We start from the raw sequence: 17,756 nt of genomic DNA, 5'->3' as shown, positions 1-17,756 counted from the left end.
TTGGCACGTGGGGGGGAAACGGTAGAGGCCCTGAAGACACCTACCAGACGTGGGGAGAAAATGGAGATTCCACAGAGAGAGGGAGGATCGAACCAGGGACCTTCTCGCTGTGAGGCAGAAGCTCTAACCGCTAAATCGAAATAGATAAGAGACAAAGGAAATTCTTCCTTTAAATATATCAAAACACTGTCACTCAATCATCACCACGTGTTGGACTTGAAGCTCACCAAATCTCACCGCTTCTCGAAAAGGATCTGATGATTTTGCCTCACATCTTCTGCTTGACGTCCAGGTTTACTTGCTAAGCAGTAAAAGTTAGCAGATTCAAGTGCAAGGTTTGAGAAAATTACATTCGTGGGATCTACCGAACTTTCATAGAGGGGGACGACGTATTGATAGAGGTTTCACGAGATGCAAAAGTCACAAGATCCTTAGACCCCCCTTAATCCTTTTCAGGCCTTCTGAATGTTATGCTTAGGATTTGAAATGAAACAAAAAATACACTTACCAGGTCATTTAGATGTTTTAAAAATAACGCACAAACCGTTTATTTATGTTTGGATTTGAAATGAAACAAAAAATACACTTACCAGGTCGTTTAGATGTTTTAAAAATAACGCACAAACCGTTTATTTTTGTTCCGTAAACAAAGTATTGATGGTACGGTTATATCATTGCGGGGTTTTTACAGTGAGCCTTTCCAGATGTGCAAGGTAGCAAAGTATACGGGACAGAAAGAAATTTCCAGATGATAATACATTGCTATTAAACTTCAAAAAAAAAAAAAGACAAAAATCAAATTTAGTGCACACTATGCAAGACAGTCATTTGTGAGTTGTACATATTTCACATGAAGCAAAGATCAACAGAGAAAAAGAAATGGTGCTCATGAACTTTAGGGTCCTTCAGTATTTTGGAAATCTTTATAAGACGCCATGTGTTATAAAGAACCGCGAATCTGCTGATGAAATGACCAAAAGTTGCCAAATGGTTCCACGGGCAAGAGTTCTCGCAAACAACAACCCACGTTCTCTATAAACGGGTTACTGTCGTCATGCCGACGGGGCGCGAGGGGGTGCGAGGGGGCGCCGTCCTGAGCAAACGGCGTCCGGTAACGGCTCCCGCACACCAACTGCCCGGTAAAGAGAGAAAAGCCCAGTGGAAGATAGGTTACTGTGACACGAGAGCTCCTCCGCCTCCTACTCCTCCTCGTCCTCCTCGTCGTCGTCCTCGTCGTGGCAGTGAGTGATCTCCTGCGGGGCCTGAGGGAAGAAGTGGGGCGGCTGGATCTCGCTGATGGACCGGGTCAGCTGGTGTCGTTTACTGTCCACCTCTTTCAGGTCCAGGTCTTGGCGGTTTCTTGTGGCCAAAGGCGACTCTGAGTCGATGATGTTGACGTGGCTGTGCTCCACTGTGGACTCGTGCGGCATCTGGAGTTTGAATATCAATCGTGTGAGAAGCAGTTGAGTATAGATAACATTGTGAAAGATAGAAAAAATAAAACCCTCAAATATACAGTATTTGTTTTGCATATGACAGTATATGACAGGGTACCAATGCAGCCTCAGGGCGGCACTGGCCCGAGCCTCTCCAAGCCTGCCTTGGGGGGACACGGAGCAGTGTCTCCCTGTGCCGGTCCCAAGCCCGGATAAATGCAGAGGGTTGCGTCAGGAAGGGCATCCGGCGTAAAACTTTTGCCAAAACCAAATATGCGAGTCAACCAAAACTATACCATACCGGATCGGTCGCGGACCGGGTTAACAACGACCGCCATTGGTACTGATGACCTACAGGGTACTAATGGAAATTGGGCTACTGTGGGTCGAAGAACAAGAACAAGAAGAAGAGGAGGAGTGCGTGTTCGGAAACAGAGAGAGAGGAGGAAAGGAAAGAGTCTGGGACTGAGAGTAGGGACTCTGAATATTGGGACTATGACAGGAAAAGGTAGAGAGTTGGTGGACATGATGCAGAGAAGGAAGGTGGATATACTGTGTGTCCAGGAGACCAGGTGGAAAGGTAGTAAGGCTAGAAGCTTAGGAGCAGGCTTTAAGTTGTACTATTATGGTACTGACAAGAAGAGAAATGGAGTAGGAGTTATCTTGAAGGAGGAGTTTGTTAGGAGCGTCCTAGAGATGAAAAGAATGTCAGATAGACTTCTGAGTCTGAAACTGGAAATTGAAGGTGTGATGCTCAATGTTGTTAGTGGCTATGCCCCGCAGGTGGGATGTGAATCTGAAGAGAAGGAGAAGTTCTGGAATGAGTTGGATGAAGTGATGCAGAATATTCCCAGAAATGAGAGAGTGGTCATTGGTGCAGACTTCAATGGACATGTCGGTGAAGGCAATAGAGGGGATGAAGAAGTGATGGGCAGATTTGGTATCCAGGATAGGAATGCAGAGGGACAGATGGTGGTAGATTTTGCAAAAAGGATGGAAATGTCTGTAGTGAACACCTTTTTCCAGAAAAAACAGGAACATAGGGTAACTTATAAGAGTGGAGGTAGGAGCACGCAGGTAGACTACATTTTGTATAGACGGGGTAACCTGTAAGAGATCTGTGACTGCAAAGTAGTTGTAGGTGAGAGTGTAGCCAGACAGCATAGGATGGTGGTTTGTAGGATGACTCTGGTGACAAGGAAGATGAAGAGGACAAAGGCAGAACAAAGGACAAAATGGTAGAAGCTGAAAAGGGAGGAGTGTTGCATGGTTTTCAGGGAGGAGTTGAGAAAGGGTCTGGGTGGTCAGGGTGAGCTTCCAGATGATTGGACAACAACAGCTAGTGTTATCAGGGAGACAGGTAGAAGAGTACTTGGTGTGTCATCTGGAAGGAAAGTAGATAAGGAGACTTGGTGGTGGAATGAGGAAGTGCAGGAGTGTATACAGAGAAAGCGGTTAGCGAAAAAGAAGTGGGATACTGAGAGGGCTGAAGAGAACAGACAGGAGTTCAGGGAGGTGCGGCGAAAGGTAAAGATAGAGGTAGCAAAGGCAAAACAAAGGGCTTATGATGACTTGTATGCTCGGTTGGATAGTAAGGAGGGTGAGAATGATCTATACAGGTTGGCGAAACAGAGAGATAAAGATGGAAAGGATGTACAACAGGTCCGGGTGATAAAGGACAGAGAGGGAAATGTATTGACAGATGCTAGAAGAGTGATGGGAAGATGGAAAGAGTACTTTGAAGAGCTGATGAATGTGGAAAATGAAAGAGAGGCAAGAGTAGAAGAGGTGACTATTGTAGACCACAAAGTAGCAAAAATTAGTAAAAGTGAAGTGAGGAAGGCATTGAAGAGGATGAAGAGTGGAAAAGCAGTTGGTCCTGATGATATACCTGTGGAGGTGTGGAAGTGTCTAGGAGAGGCAGCGGTAGATTTCCTGACTAGATTATTCAACAGGATCTTAGAGAGTGAGAAGATGCCTGAAGAATGGAGACAAAGTGTGATGGTGCCTATTTTTAAGAATAAAGGGGATGTGCAGAATTGTGGCAACTATAGAGGGATTAAGTTGATGAGCCATACAATGAAGTTATGGGAGAGAGTAGTGGAAACTAGACTGAGAGCAGAAGTCAGCATTTGTGAACAGCAGTATGGCTTCATGCCTAGAAAGAGTACTACAGATGCAGTATTTGCGTTGAGAATGCTAATAGAAAAGTACAGAGAAGGCCAGAGGGAGTTGCATTGCGTTTTTGTAGACCTAGAAAAAGCATATGACAGGGTGCCAAGAGAGGAGCTCTGGTATTGTATGAGGAAGTCTGGAGTGGCAGAGAAGTATGTTAGACTGGTGCAGGACATGTATGCTCGCTGTGAGACACTGGTACGGTGTGCTATAAGGGTAACAGAGAAGTTCAAGGTGGAGGTGGGACTCCATCAGGGATCAGCTCTGAGCCCCTTCTTGCTCGCAATGGTGATGGATAGGCTGACAGATGAGGTTAGACAGGAATCCCCATGGACCATGATGTTTGAGGATGACATTGTGATCTGTAGTGAGAGCAGACAACAGGTAGAGGAAAATCTAGAGAGGTGGAGGTATGCTCTGGAAAGGAGAGGAATGAAAGTTAGTCGCAGCAAGACAGAATATATGTGTGTGAATGAGAGGAACTCGGGTGGAACGGTGAGGCTACAGGGAGTGGAGATCAAGAAGCTGGAGGATTTCAGGTACTTGGGGTCAACAGTCCAGAGCGTAGGAGAGTGTGGAAAAGAGGTGAAGAGACGAGTCCAAGCAGGTTGGAATGGGTGGAGAAAAGTGTCAGGGGTACCAAGAGATAGAAGAACATCAGCCAGAATAAAAGGAAAGGTGTACAAGACAGTGGTGAAACCAGCAATGATGTTTGGACTAGAAACTGTTCCAATGACCAAAAGACAGCAGGCAGAACTAGAGGTTGCAGAGATGAAGATGTTGAGGTTCTCTTTGGGAGTGACCAGGATGGAGAGGATCAGGAATGAGTCTATCAGAGGAACGGCACATGTTAGATGTTTTGGAGAGAAGGTCAGAGAAGCCAGACTGAGATGGTTGGGTCATGGACAGAGGAGGGATAGAGAATATATTGGTAGACGGATGCTGGAATTGGAGCTGCCAGGCAAGAGGTCTGGAGGAAGACCAAAGAGAAGATTTATGGACGTCGTGAGAGAAGATATGAAGGTAGTTGGTGTGAGAGAGGAGGATCCAGAGAATAGGGTGAGATGGAGAAAGTTGACTCCCTGTGGCGACACCTGAAGGGAAAAGCCGAAAGAAGAAGAAGAAGAGAAGATACAGTATTTGTTTTCCCATACAGGTAAAGTCAAGTATTTCAGTCACACAAATCTTGCAAACTGTTATTTATGTGATCCGATACATAAAAAAAAAAAAAACCATTGTTTTAACGTTCAGGACCCGTGTCAGACTAGGCATTTGACAAAAACCCCACTGAATCCTTGAAACCCCAGTGCTAATGAAAGGAATAACGGCTCACCAGGACGTGGGCGGCACGGAACAGGTAGCTGAAGGGGTAGTAGAGCAGGTTGATGAAAGAGGCGGCATAAAGGTCGGCGTAGCGCATCACCTGGGATGCAAACAGAGTCTGACGGGATCCGCTGCGGAACAAGCTTCCCATCATACCGTAGCACATATCCATGTCGTGGGTCACTTTCTGTGAGGGAAACGCCAACATTACCTTTTACTGTCAAATGTAAATAAAAAATGAGTCGGTACATGAAATGACAGGGGAGCAGGAAAACAAACAAACAAAGGTATATTGGGTGTGTTTGTCGCCACTCTGTCCTGCTTAAACCGAAGACCGCATTCGCAGCCTCACAAGAGACAATATCGGCATTCTTTCGGAAGGAAATCACTTCCTGCGAAACAAAGGAGAAAGTCAGACATTCGGGGTATTTTCCAGTCAGTAAGAAGGGCGAGGGTCTGAAGTCAGTTTTAGATCTTAGACCACGACGCACACAGGTTTGAGGATTTGTACAAGGCATGTTCGGATCCAGACGCGTCAAGGACGAGCATTTCCACGTCTTTATCTCTCATCGGCACGAGAAATATTTCAGGTTTTCTTTTCAAGACGTAACCCAATGATTCGGTCGTCTTCTACTGAGCCCTGCTTGCCTGCAAAATGCATCATTGCTGTTATGATGACAAAGAGGATGGGAAGATTGTCTAGCAACATACAAAGAAACTAGCGTGTGGCTGCACAAATGCATCTGCTTTTCAAAACACAGCTGACGACATACAAAGACCTCCATCCTCTTAAGCCTCACACTCCAAACCATTGAAGTGACTTGACTTTTTTTAAAGTGCTTTGGATCGTTTCAAATACAAAGCCTCTACGAGGTGACGTCCGAAGCTGCTCGACATAAATCATGATCCATCTCACGTAACCGTCGATGTGTTTTTACCAGATTCTTGCTTTGTGTTGATCAATATTGTACCTTAATTTGTCTCTGCAGCGAGCTGATATCTGGCCTCTCATTGCTGCTGCTGTCCAGATTCCTGAAGGAGAGGAAAGAATCAACAATATGACATCAATGATCGCAGCGAGCAAAATTTGAGGGAGAAGGCAAAAATGTACACTTCACGAGCCTCAGGACGGGAAAAAACAGGGAATTCTTATTTGAATAAGAATACAGAACCCTTCTGAGGATTACAACTCATTTTTCAAATTTAGAATTTGGCAGCTCCATTTTTTTGTTTTACTCCACTCTCCATCCACTGTATGCCTTAGATGAAAAATATATATATCTTTTTTTAAAAGTTTCTTGTCACCGATTGTATGCTACAATTGTGTGTATTTTACTACAGTGACTTCTAGTGATGACTACTTGTCATTTGGTTACGTCTGACAAGGTAAAACGGTAACTATATCATGGTGGTATTTTAACAGACTTCCTGAGCCACTGCAGGCATGATGTAAAACACAATAAGCCCGACTCCCACGAAGCCGTGTCAACGGATGTGATGTGGATGGAAACCAGATTCTCAAGACGGATAGAGAAACGTTTTCTATGCTAGCTTTTTTAGGAATTTCACTGTACAGGGAAACAGGTTTCTGTACGAGACGACTTCTTACTTCTTGTAAGTCACTTTGGATTAAAGCGTCTGCTAAATGACTGTAATGTAATGTCAAGTAATGACAACATATGCTTTGAGAGGAGCAATGGATGGATCTCGCGACCAGAACGGCTGCTTTGGAACCAAAACAATTCCACAGACTCACTTGTAGAGTTCGGCGAGGAAGCAGTCGAGAGACTGAAGCTCATCAAATATGGCTGAAAAACACAAAGTTCCTTCAATTCATTACAACAGACGGCATAGTGATATTCTCGGTTTGAGTCAAACGTCCTTAAGTTGGTGAAACTCCTAAATCAAACCTGGATTCTTGAAAAACTGAAACATTAACTTAATTTCTGACCCCGAAAATTGGTCGTCATGTCAAATAATGCCATGTCTGAAATAGTCTTACTGGGAAGGCGAGAGCTATAAGACTGGTTTTAGAACGGCTATCTTTGCACGAGTGTCAATGTGAGCGGCCTCACAGCTCTTGTCGGTCCAAACGTGCAGCTCTTGGGCCAGCTCAGGGATCACCAGGAACGTCCTCCAGCCCTGACGCTTCTTGGATTTTAGTATGTCGCCGAAGATGTGGTCTCCGATGTAGATGATGTCTTTCCCTTTTGCCCCTAACAAGTCGCACACGATGTCTGACGAACCTGTGAGCGCAATCGAGGACAAAACGATCGGGATAAACACTACGAAACGCCACAAAAAGTCTATAACTGGAACCATTTTCTCCAACTCTATTCTCATTTATTATTTTCAGAGAACTAGCTATTAACCAATCCTGCTTCAGGGTAAACAATGCATTTGCGGTAAATAAGTACGATGACTAAAAGAACTAATAGGAGAAATATGGGAAACCTAGGACGGCTAACAAATCACCTGCAAAAGGAACATCAGAATTCCGGTTCCCAATACAGAGTCGAGCAACAAATTGGCAAGACTGCTCGAGTTATTTACCTCCAGAGTACACGATGCCATGCTGAAGGGGTCCTGTGTATGTGCCAATCTTCAGACGCCCCGTGGTCTGGAATAAAAATCAAAAACCAGAAGTAAGATTTTGGGGGGGGTTATAATTGTCAAGCCAGTTCAGTGACAGCTTAAATGCACTGGGAATAGTAGCGTAATGCACTGCTATAAGTAGTATGTTGATATGAGGAGTTAGCCATCCTGAAAAGCGTTAAGTGACTCACATCTACAATCCCATCAGTCGACAATGAGAGTGCAGCATCTCATGTGACGGACTCAGTTTCTAAATCAAAGACAATCTGTGGTTTTTCTTCAACAATAAAACGCGACAAAACCCAAAAATAATTCATGAGTTGCAAAGAAAATGACTGGACTGGTTTCAATAAAACCAACAAATCAAGATTGAAATCTTGCAGGAGGACACATGTTGACATGTATTGATTAGAAGCAAACAAAAGCTCGTGGGGAAGAGTGAAAGATTGTGCACGTGGCTCCAAGGGTGGCTCACACTTACAGTGTCAACTTGTCGCAGCACCGTTCCCTCTCCAAAGAACACAGGTTTGCGGGCATCAACAAGGATCAAGTCAAAGTAGGACTGCCAGGATCTGTGGGGTGTTCCTGGCTACAAACCACATGCAGGCACACACACACACACACACACACACACACACACACACACACACACACACACACACACACACACACATATATATATATATATATATTTTATAGAGGAAATATGTGTTTGTGTTTTTATATATTCGGTGATATGCGATATAGGGGTGTAGTTCAATATTCTTGACATCGGCACACAGCAATGAAAAGAATGCCTTACCTTTGGACCGTGAAGGAAATCAAACAAATAGGTCATGATTTTCTGAAATAAAACAGAAGCAAAGGATTCTTGATTAGCAGAGAATATGGAGGGAAGACAACACGCTCAAACTTTCCACCGAACCAGGAGGTGGCAGCGCTCGCCGCTGCGCCAACACGCTGCCCTGTTTGTGACAGCGATCAACAGTAACAGGGAACAACTACATGCTGGCTTTACACACATAGAAATATGCAGCTGACTGACTTCTGATTCCTTATATGCAACAAAAAAAAAACAACTTTACACACAGTGGGCATACACATGTCAGATGTTACCTGTCAATGGACTGAAGTAAAAGCACGATGAGATTATGGTCTGCGTCCGAAGGTTTATCTCACCTCTGTGTATTGGTAATCACTGTTGGTTGCCAGAAATACTTTAGCAACTTCATTCATGCGGCTGAGGAGGAGAGGAAGCTTCGGCTTGGAAGAAGAAAAACACAAAGCGATAAACGGCAAATGTTGTAAAACTATACCTTCACATGTAACTACATGCGTATCTATCCTTATAGTTATAATAAATTCAGTCAAATACGTAATAGGTAAAACCAACAACAAACACTAGATCAGCCGATCCACATAATAATGACATTTTTAATATGTAATATCTTACTTACATCCTTTACGACATACTTCTCCAGGTTTTCAACTGTCTTTTCTTTTAGGGAACCCTTTGAAAAATGAAAGCAAAAGGATTTATTGACGAAGGATGGATGAGGCCAAAAAAAGGCGACTTCGTCTACCTTAAAGTGGACCCAGTCCACAGCATCTCTGACATCCTGAAACATACTTTTATAGGACATGAAAAGGTCGCCATCTTTGAAGCCTGTCTCACAACTGCAGACAAAAAGAAAAACATGCGAAAGTAAGAATTGTCATATCACGGATTTGCGGCTTCGTTCACAAGTACACCCTTTTCATGACGAACAAAAAAAAAAAATACATTTTTGCCGCTGAGCTCCACACAGGTGAAGGGATAACACAGTGAGCATGTGGTACCTTGTGTATCTGCAACAGTTACTGAAGAAATCAACCAGGCAGGCAAAAAGGTAGGTTTCTGCAAAAGAGGACTGGCATATTAAAACACATAGAACCACAGGCAAAGCCTTGACAATTTTAGCCATAATTTGATCCATTTATTTACAAGCAGTCGTAAAATAGAATGCAGCTTATATTATGTGTACTCAGTATACACAAATGCCTTTATATAAATTAATGTTTCAACTAAAAGATTAATGTCCAGCCACTCTGGGGCAAGTATAATGTATAAATAGTTTGAAGTTCTTTGAAAGGGCAGCCATACATTTAACCGGGTCGGTATGTGAGTCACATTACAGATAAAATTGTTCCAGCAGCCTCATGCATCCTGCAGACACACCAAATATCTTCCAGTATCCTGCCCTCTTTTCATGTAGTGTTCTAGAATTTGCTGTCATGGGATCGCTTGCATTTGGCTTTAAAATATTTACCAGGTAGGTTGAAGAGAGTGTTGAGGATGTAGAAGCGGTCTGTGTCTCCACGTTGAATAAATTTGTTGGGGTACATCTCTCGGATGTCAGGACTGTGCAGACATAAAGGATCAGAGGGTGAACAGGTGTCGCCAGAGAGGAAGTGCACTTGTCTTCGTCCATATCTCCGACTTTCAAGCGGACACTCATGTGAACTGGTTATAATAGCGACTCAATCAACTGCTCGATCCATTCATTTGAATACTAAAATGAGTTGTTTATCATCATTTATTACAAACCTTATTCTAGTCTACATATTTGTCTTCTAATTTGGATTTTTCAACATAGCTTGATGTTATACAAATTTACAGCTTGTTAATTGATCACCGATATCCTTCAAGAAGGAGGCTTTTAACTTTTTACTCCAAATAGGCAGTTCTAACAATATCTGAAAATGGGATATATGGAATTAAAGAGCATCGCTTTTAGTTTAAAATAAACAACGCAAATATCTCAATGCACTGCTTCACTGTGTAAAACGCTGCACAAGATAAGTGGGATAGTTCTTAAATGATAGGGTGAGAGTTAATAGCAATAGTGCAGGTGCGGACAGTGAGATGGACTGGAGTTTCATGATGTTCTGTTCAGACTGTGAGCGCTCACCCTTTCAGGAAGTTGAAGCCATGCACACACACCAGGATATTTCCATAGGCGTCCACTTTAAGCAAGTTGCCATACATGGTGTCAAACACCAGACCCCTGTGTGAGAGTACACACGGTTATCACCTCTGTGGCTTATGGCAAAAAAAAAAAAAAAATGGTCTTAGTTTAGGCATTCTGGAATAACCTGGTGGGGAAGGAGGGGTCATAGACAAAGTTGAGCAGCTCTTGTGGGTAACCGATGGACACCAGACGCTCCACTGTCAAGTCGAAGCCCAGTGACTCGTACTCTGGAGATTTATACACTTCACAAACACAGATATACACAAGTCACTAGACGTCTTAGCAAGAGAACAGAAAAGGTCCTTATCCCAAGGCACACTCGCGAGCCTTGATGGAAATCCATACTTTCCTCAACACTATTGCAGCAATCGTTAAGACTGATACTTTTTTTTTCATTTCCTCAATGACATTACAATGGTTTTCCGTTGTCAAAGGGGCAAGACTTTATTTTAAACATCAAACTGAAATTGGACATTTGCATGGCGACACATGCATGCAGACCCTGGTGAATAAACGTACCTGCCAAAGTGTAATCCATATCAAAACCAAAACACTTGATCTTCTCCATTGCTAAGCTCCGGTTGACAAACACTCTAGAAGAGTAAAACAACATGTGGTCAGTGTAACTCAGCGCATTGTAGCTGGTAGCGCACGTGATTTAGCACATCAATTATTACTTGGGATGTCGGGATTTTCCAAATTTGTGATTCAAATGGAGTTACATGTCAAGATGCTACGTCACTAAAAAGACAAAAATATCTTGTTTTTTAAAAACACAAGTGTTGACCTTAATGAGCTATCAAGATTAATTACAATAATTCACATGTTGTGATTCTTTGACAACATGACGTAGATATCACTGTGTTTCTGCATATTCAGAACTGTGCAATATTTCATTTCATAACAGCTACACTACAATTTTTCCTTTTATCATACTATTGTGCACTCCTTACCTCACTTGTTGCTAAGACACTTATAGTTTTATCACTTGTTTACTAAGACACTTTATAGTTTCACTAAGACACTTTATAGTTTATAGTTTATTTTTATTTCTAATTCTGCCTTTTTCTTTTTATTATTTATTACTGTTATATTTTCAGTAACTCTGGCACAACAATTTCCTTTGGGATTAATAAAGTTGTTCTTATCTTATCTTATCTTATGAGCACTGCACATCCTACCTGGGCTTGTTTGTATGCTCGTCAGGGAGCATTTGCATTTTTCCTTTAGGCTAAGCAGCACGAGCCGAAATGCTGGCCTTTACGTGCTTTTGAGGAGTCCGAGAAGGGAGGAAAAGTCATTCATGCCATCTATATAACACAATGATAAACTAGGTCAATATATTTTTATGACAGTTTTATATAACTTGCATTGGTGTTCAGTCCAAGGCATCGAATGTACATTCAAACTCCGTTCTCAGACTGCAACTTACTGTTCACTAACCATAAAAATACACATCAAATGGAACAGGATGTCTTGTTACTCTTGAATTTGCATGCGACAATGTATGTCCACAAATAACTACAGAGAAGACGGTTATGTTTTTATGCTCCGATACATCGCTACAACAGAGAGGTGAAGCAGAAGTGTTTTCCAGCAGGCAATGAATATCGAGTACATAATACACTGTTGATGGCTGTGAAAAGGAAAAATATTCTCCCATAAGGTATAAAAAAAGCAGAGAATTTAACGACTGGAAGAAGAGCGGCCCTTCTTGTGAGTATCTAAAACCTACCATTTTCAATGAAGTGTTGAAACTGCGACACACCTTATTGATTACTTACAGATCCATGGTTAACAACTAATCAGTTACAAATAATCAGACTTACGTTAGAGATGTAAGTCGACCCAAAGAGCAGAAGGGCTTTATTTACCTCTATACTCTATATGCTAGTACATCAGGGTAGAGTTTGATGAATGGAAAGCTGGGTTTGGTGGACTGATTCATAAATATTGACAGTGGAGAAAAAGCAAACAAAATAATGTAATGAATCAGAGCAGCAGGCATGCATCTCTGCTGGTTACAAGATGATGGCCGGTGCTTTTGACTTGCTGATGACTTACCCATTTTCTACTCAGATGGATGCAATTTCGATACCTTATTGTTCAAGTTGTTAAAATCAATAGACCCCAATTAATGCAATTGAACAAATAATGTCAGGCCAGACTGGGAACTTTATATGTTGCTAACAGACCAGATCATCTGTCCAGTGCAGAATGAAAGCTGACACTAAAGCATTTTTACCTTCTACGGGCAGATATTGCATTACTGTGTCACTTTTTTAAGATGGGCTAAAGTAACTGGACAGCGTATATAACAATTTTTACAAAAATCGTACATAGCAAAGAATAATTATTGAAATTATTAGATTCCAGTTTAACCAAAAAATAGCAATTTTTATTGAGCAGTACTTTGTTTGGTTGTTTTATCGTGGAAATCGTGAAAAACATACATCATGGTTTCCAAGGGATGAAAAAATTAACATTGTCCATACAATTTATCGTGTACTCTTCATTTCATGTCACAGTTGTTATGGTTTATTTGATAGAGCCAAAGGACCCGGGAGCCTAATTTAGTAGCCGAGTAACAAGTCAACAGTGACATAAAAATGATGAAACTCCTACTTATTTAGTAGTTTGAATACAATTCAAACTGCTATTGGAAGGATCGAGTGTTAAGAAAAAAAAAGGCTGTATACGTCTAACGCTGTATATCTATCAGTTTTGTGAAGCGGTCTATTGGCTCGATACCTCCAGAGGCAAAAGCTCCGGCAGCTTTCCTCCGGTCACACACAAGAGCAGACGACACTCTGGTCTGGAGCGTGGAGATGATGCTAAGCATGGCAGCGGGGAAGGATGGTAGGACCAAGTAAACACAGGGATGGGAGGGAAGGATGTCGGTGGAAAGATTAAAGAATCACAACCAAGAGTAGCTCATATTAAGAAAGAACTGCAGCTTCCGCATGGAGAAACCCAGCCGGGTATCAAAACGGAGGCCTTTCCATGACAGTCGAACGGAGACTCAGAGAACATCATGGATGTATCAGTGTGTTGTGCTTTTGTTTGAAGAACGAAAGGACGGCATACCTCATCGCAGGATGGTTTTGAGCCAGATCCTTTGGAAAGCTTTGTGACAGAGGACAAATGTAGTATTATCAATGAACTCACGCCGCTGTTTCTATCACCGATCCCATGCTTCACATCTGGTGGACACTGTCCCTCTTAAAGTTTTCATTAGGTTAGATACTCTATTACCACTATGGGATTTTAGGTTCTACAAGATATTAAATGTAATCATAATAAGTCAATGCAGTTCTGCAATTGAGTAGATTGGTTTCAACGTGAAAAGAAGAAAGAGGATATGAATGTTGCCATGCTTGACCCATTTCACAAGTGAATGTGATCCTAAATGCCGCCTCTCAAAGGCGTGACAGTGAAGCCAGATCTGAACGTGGGAGTTGTACCCGGGTAACCTGATCACTCAAAGTTGTTGACAAAGTTGGTCTGGACTAGTCTTGCAAAATACCAAGCTGAAAAGGTCTAGTCTCCGTCAGCTTCAGACTTCCAGTGGTTGTCAAAATGGTCCGAGTCAAACGCTCCGCGGGGAAATTCAACGGGCAAAACCGACCCTTAAGTAGAATAACAAACAGCAGAACAGAGCAGCAAGGATAATGATAAATGTTGCTTACTATTGGATATCTAGAAAACATAAGTTTTTTTCATTAAAAAAAAAAAAAAAACAGGTCGTCTCATCCACTATTGCAGAAGGAACCATCTGGCCGGTGCCGGACACTTCTTGTTTTAGACTGAGTGATACTGGTGTGTTTTGTAAACCTGACAAAAATTGGGATAAACACATGCGTGGGAATGTGTTTGTGTGGTGGTGGGGTAGACGGGACTTGAGAGATACACGACACAGCAGCTCAGCGGATTTGCCTGGTTGCCAGGCAGTTTGAACAGGATATGAAGGAAGACAAGAACAATTTTTAAGTGCAAGCCAACAGGAGCTGATCATTTTGTTTCTCCTTTACTTCTAATGGCTCAACAGGTGAAAGTGGCTGCAGTGGACGTGAGGTAAAAGCCACCGTGACATGTTTTTACCCAATTCCTTGTTAATCCAACCTATTTGTGTGTCAGTGTCAAGTTACTTCTGAAGGCTGTTTTATGAAAAACAAATGCTGTTATTATATAGTATAACTCAATATCCACCACAAATGTCGAATACACCAAAGAGTGACTGGCACTGTTGGTACCTGTGGTGAGCTTCGCGTCGATACTTCTTCATGGCGACGCGGTCCATGTTGGCCGGGAGGTCGGCATAGTTCTGCAGACGGTCACTCCAAGAAGTCGTCATCCTCAGTTGTTAAAATCGTTCATGGGGAGCAAGAGCTTCCAGTGAGATCCAAATCCACACATAAAAAGAAGAAAAGGATCCAATTATTCTATTTAGACTTTAAGGCGATTAAAACTCAGACTGTCCTCCTTATCCTCCTTATTGAGTAGTTCCTTTTTCTTTTCAACAAAATTACCTTATGGTGGCTTTACAAAAATTCAATTTTTTAAATAATGAATTAGGTCTCACTGATCCCACATTACCAAAGGAGGTAAGATAGATATTTTTAAATCTTCAATTATTCTTAGACTTGAATGCCTCCAGACAGCTTGGGATGTATGACAAATAAGAAATTGGATGCTACTTATACGTGAAAACCTCTTCAACTTAAGTTGAATTGCAAGAAGTAGTAAAGCAGTTTTCTTCAAACGCCTGAGAAAATACTAGAGTACAAGCCATTCACTGAGAATGGACAGAGAACTAAATGACTGAATTTCCACTTTGAGGGGCCTATCTCTTCCTATCATTTCCCATTTTAGAGGTAACCAATAAAGGAAAACGTAATCGACTTTATTTTTGACAAATTCCGGTGCTATCTTCTTATTTCATGCATGGTTAATATCTCTGTGCACTTTCTTCTCTCAGCGACTGCAGTGTCTGAGTATAACGTTAATATTTGCAACCGCTAATGTCCTTTTATTGCTGCACGATAGAGCCCGTACACCATAAACGCCGCCCAAAAAATGATGGTTCACCATCACTTGTGATGGTGAGCCCCGGACACCAGCTACTCCAACTGTTGCTATCACGGAGGCGGTTTAAGACAATGAAGGTAAAAACAAACGGATTGAGAAACTGTTTTTACCCCAGAGAACCTCACATCCAGTACACTGCAATAAACTTTTTCCACTTTCCACTTCCTTACTTTTTTCTGTCTATGTATTTATCCCTATATATGCTTTTTATATTCATTTTACGTTTGTGGTCTTCTTTTTTTCTGTCTTATATCTCTAACCCAGGTACCAGCCAGTTATTGTTGTGTTTTGTCCTGCTTTTTAAGCTTGTTTTTGTCTGTTTTGATTCCACTGACCACGAGAGCTGCCATCTCAAAACTTCTTTGCACTCTGTGTAATGACAAGAAAAGTTCTGAAACACTAACTAAAGGATTTTGTTGGTTTACTTCCACTGTCAAATATTTATTGGGCGGTCTAGTAACAGGAATTCTCATCCTTATATTTTGGAGAATGAACATTTCCTGGCGACGTGCCCTGCAGTGCCTCTTTGGGATTCATGGATATGAAACCATTCTTTAAATGAAACACAGCAATGAAAGAAATAAATTCATTATCACTTAGATTTGCGATTTTACAAAGAAGCACAATCGCTTACAATAAGTGCAAAACAGTTTCACTGCCAAATGGACAAAGTGATGTGCGTCCCCTTTAGTAAAAGTGTTTCTATTTACTAAAGGGAATATTATCCAAAGATGTAAACGATGTTTAACCTTTCAGGAATGTTTTCAGCTTCAAATAGTGTGACTGCTGTTCTCTCCGTGACCACACGGCCAAGTTACAACTCTGACACGTCTCATCTTTTTCAATTTATGCAGTTATTAAAAACAAATAAATAAAATGCTATTAATAAAGATATCAATCTCACATTTCTAGCTTTAAATGTCAATTCCGTTTGTTTTTCTTTTAACTTGCGTCTCCCCTCCCACGGAAGGGAGGGGGAAGTGAACTCATTTACACATTTAACATTTGAAACATCCCATACTTAACATACTTTCTCGATTCCAACTGCCACTGATTTTTTTTATTTTATTTATACCTTTAGTGCCAGCCTGTATGTACATATCATCTGTCATATGTTCCCCCCGCCCCCTAAAAAAGAAACAAACAGCTGGGCTAGGCTAAGCTAACATGCTAACCTCAGTCCATCGCCGAAATCCAACATCGACGCCGTTAACTTACTCACAAAGCGTCTGTTCTCACCTAGCAACAAAATATATAAAGCAAAATAAAAATAAACGTATACATTAAAAAACATTTAAAAAAAAGTCACTCGTCTGCTGTAAAAATCTAGCTCATCTTCCCAACGGAAACAAGGGTGTTTTAAAGAGAGGATAACCAAAGAAATAGTGTTTTCCTGCAGGTGTGCTAATAACAAATAAAATTGAGATTGAAGACTAACCGGTACTCACCCTGAGGACGAGATTCTCGTCTTCCTCTCTTGTTGTCTCGCGGGATCGAATCAAAAGTTCCGGCGCATCAGCGCCCCCTGCTGGACGGAAGTGTAACTTCACCAATTTCACATCCAAATCAGATCTAATCACAATAACCTTCATTCATCCTCAGTGGGGAAATTCATTCTCCGAGATGAATCCATATTGGATGAACCAACCACCAGCGCCGGGGAGCGGTCAGGGGTTCGGCGTCTTGCTCAATAACATTTCGACGAGCCGGGAATCGAACCAGGAATGATCGGTTCCAAAGAGGACCTGCTGCGCCAGGCCGCCCACCTCGACAGCGTATATTCCATATTTCATCTCTGGAGGCTTCGAGAAGAAATGGACACTTCATCGGGTCATTCTTGCATTGCTTTTAACTTGAAAGGATTTACTATCTCTATCTAAAAATATAGTTATAAACCGGTGAGAACCAAATAGCTTTTTTCCTCTGGCATGAACCTTATATTGTCAAGTAAAAAAACATACATTTAAAAGCCTTTGCCTCACAAATGGTTAAACTGCATTCCTGTTGAGTCATTCGAGTTTCCGGTCAGACCTTTTACATCATTTCAGTTGCACAAGATAAATAAAATTTTCAGTCGTTTGGAGAAGCAGATGGAAATTTGAACAAAACAAATATGCTGCACAGTCAC

General features: G+C 41.8%; 1 protein-coding gene across 5 annotated transcripts; it reads right to left on the bottom strand.

Moving 5' to 3' along the window:
- Positions 1-597: 597 nt before the first annotated feature.
- On the bottom strand, positions 598-17,133 carry nt5c2a (5'-nucleotidase, cytosolic IIa). Of its 5 annotated transcripts, none has more exons than XM_086163817.1 (19): positions 17,077-17,133; positions 14,794-14,929; positions 13,628-13,666; positions 11,060-11,133; positions 10,665-10,782; positions 10,481-10,576; positions 9,839-9,930; positions 9,369-9,426; positions 9,113-9,206; positions 8,987-9,040; positions 8,709-8,792; positions 8,332-8,373; positions 8,011-8,118; positions 7,488-7,554; positions 7,010-7,180; positions 6,691-6,742; positions 5,906-5,966; positions 4,945-5,121; positions 598-1,430 (listed from the first exon to the last, which is right to left on the bottom strand). In XM_086163817.1, the coding sequence occupies exons 2-19, from the start codon at positions 14,892-14,894 to the stop codon at positions 1,200-1,202; spliced, it is 1,719 nt and encodes a 572-aa protein (XP_086019943.1). In that variant the 5' UTR covers positions 14,895-14,929; positions 17,077-17,133; the 3' UTR covers positions 598-1,199. The 5 variants fall into 5 exon arrangements, with proteins under 5 accessions (XP_086019943.1, XP_086019951.1, XP_086019935.1 ...); XM_086163825.1 differs by having other exon boundaries at positions 17,067-17,100; XM_086163809.1 differs by lacking the exon at positions 17,077-17,133 and adding an exon at positions 16,804-17,027.
- Between the last annotated feature and the right edge of the window lie 623 nt (positions 17,134-17,756).

Source organism: Fistularia commersonii, chromosome 2 (assembly GCF_037954325.1).
Source record: "Fistularia commersonii isolate RoL2024-O1a breed Wild chromosome 2, RoL_Fcom_v1.0, whole genome shotgun sequence".
Classification (NCBI taxonomy): domain Eukaryota; kingdom Metazoa; phylum Chordata; class Actinopteri; order Syngnathiformes; family Fistulariidae; genus Fistularia; species Fistularia commersonii.
The sequence above is the reverse complement of the archived record's forward strand: the minus strand, read 5'-3'. Positions and strand labels throughout refer to the sequence as shown.

Excerpts from the sequence above, each read along its gene's own strand:
- nt5c2a (XM_086163817.1), bottom strand. The coding sequence starts at position 14,894 with ATGACGACTTCTTGGAGTGACCGTCTGCAGAACTATGCCGACCTCCCG. Across the intron at positions 9,427-9,838 it reads CACTCTCTTCAACCTACCTG|AAACCTACCTTTTTGCCTGC; the intron begins GTAAATATTTTA and ends CCTCTTTTGCAG. Across the intron at positions 7,181-7,487 it reads TGGCATCGTGTACTCTGGAG|GTTCGTCAGACATCGTGTGC; the intron begins GTAAATAACTCG and ends TTGCGCTCACAG.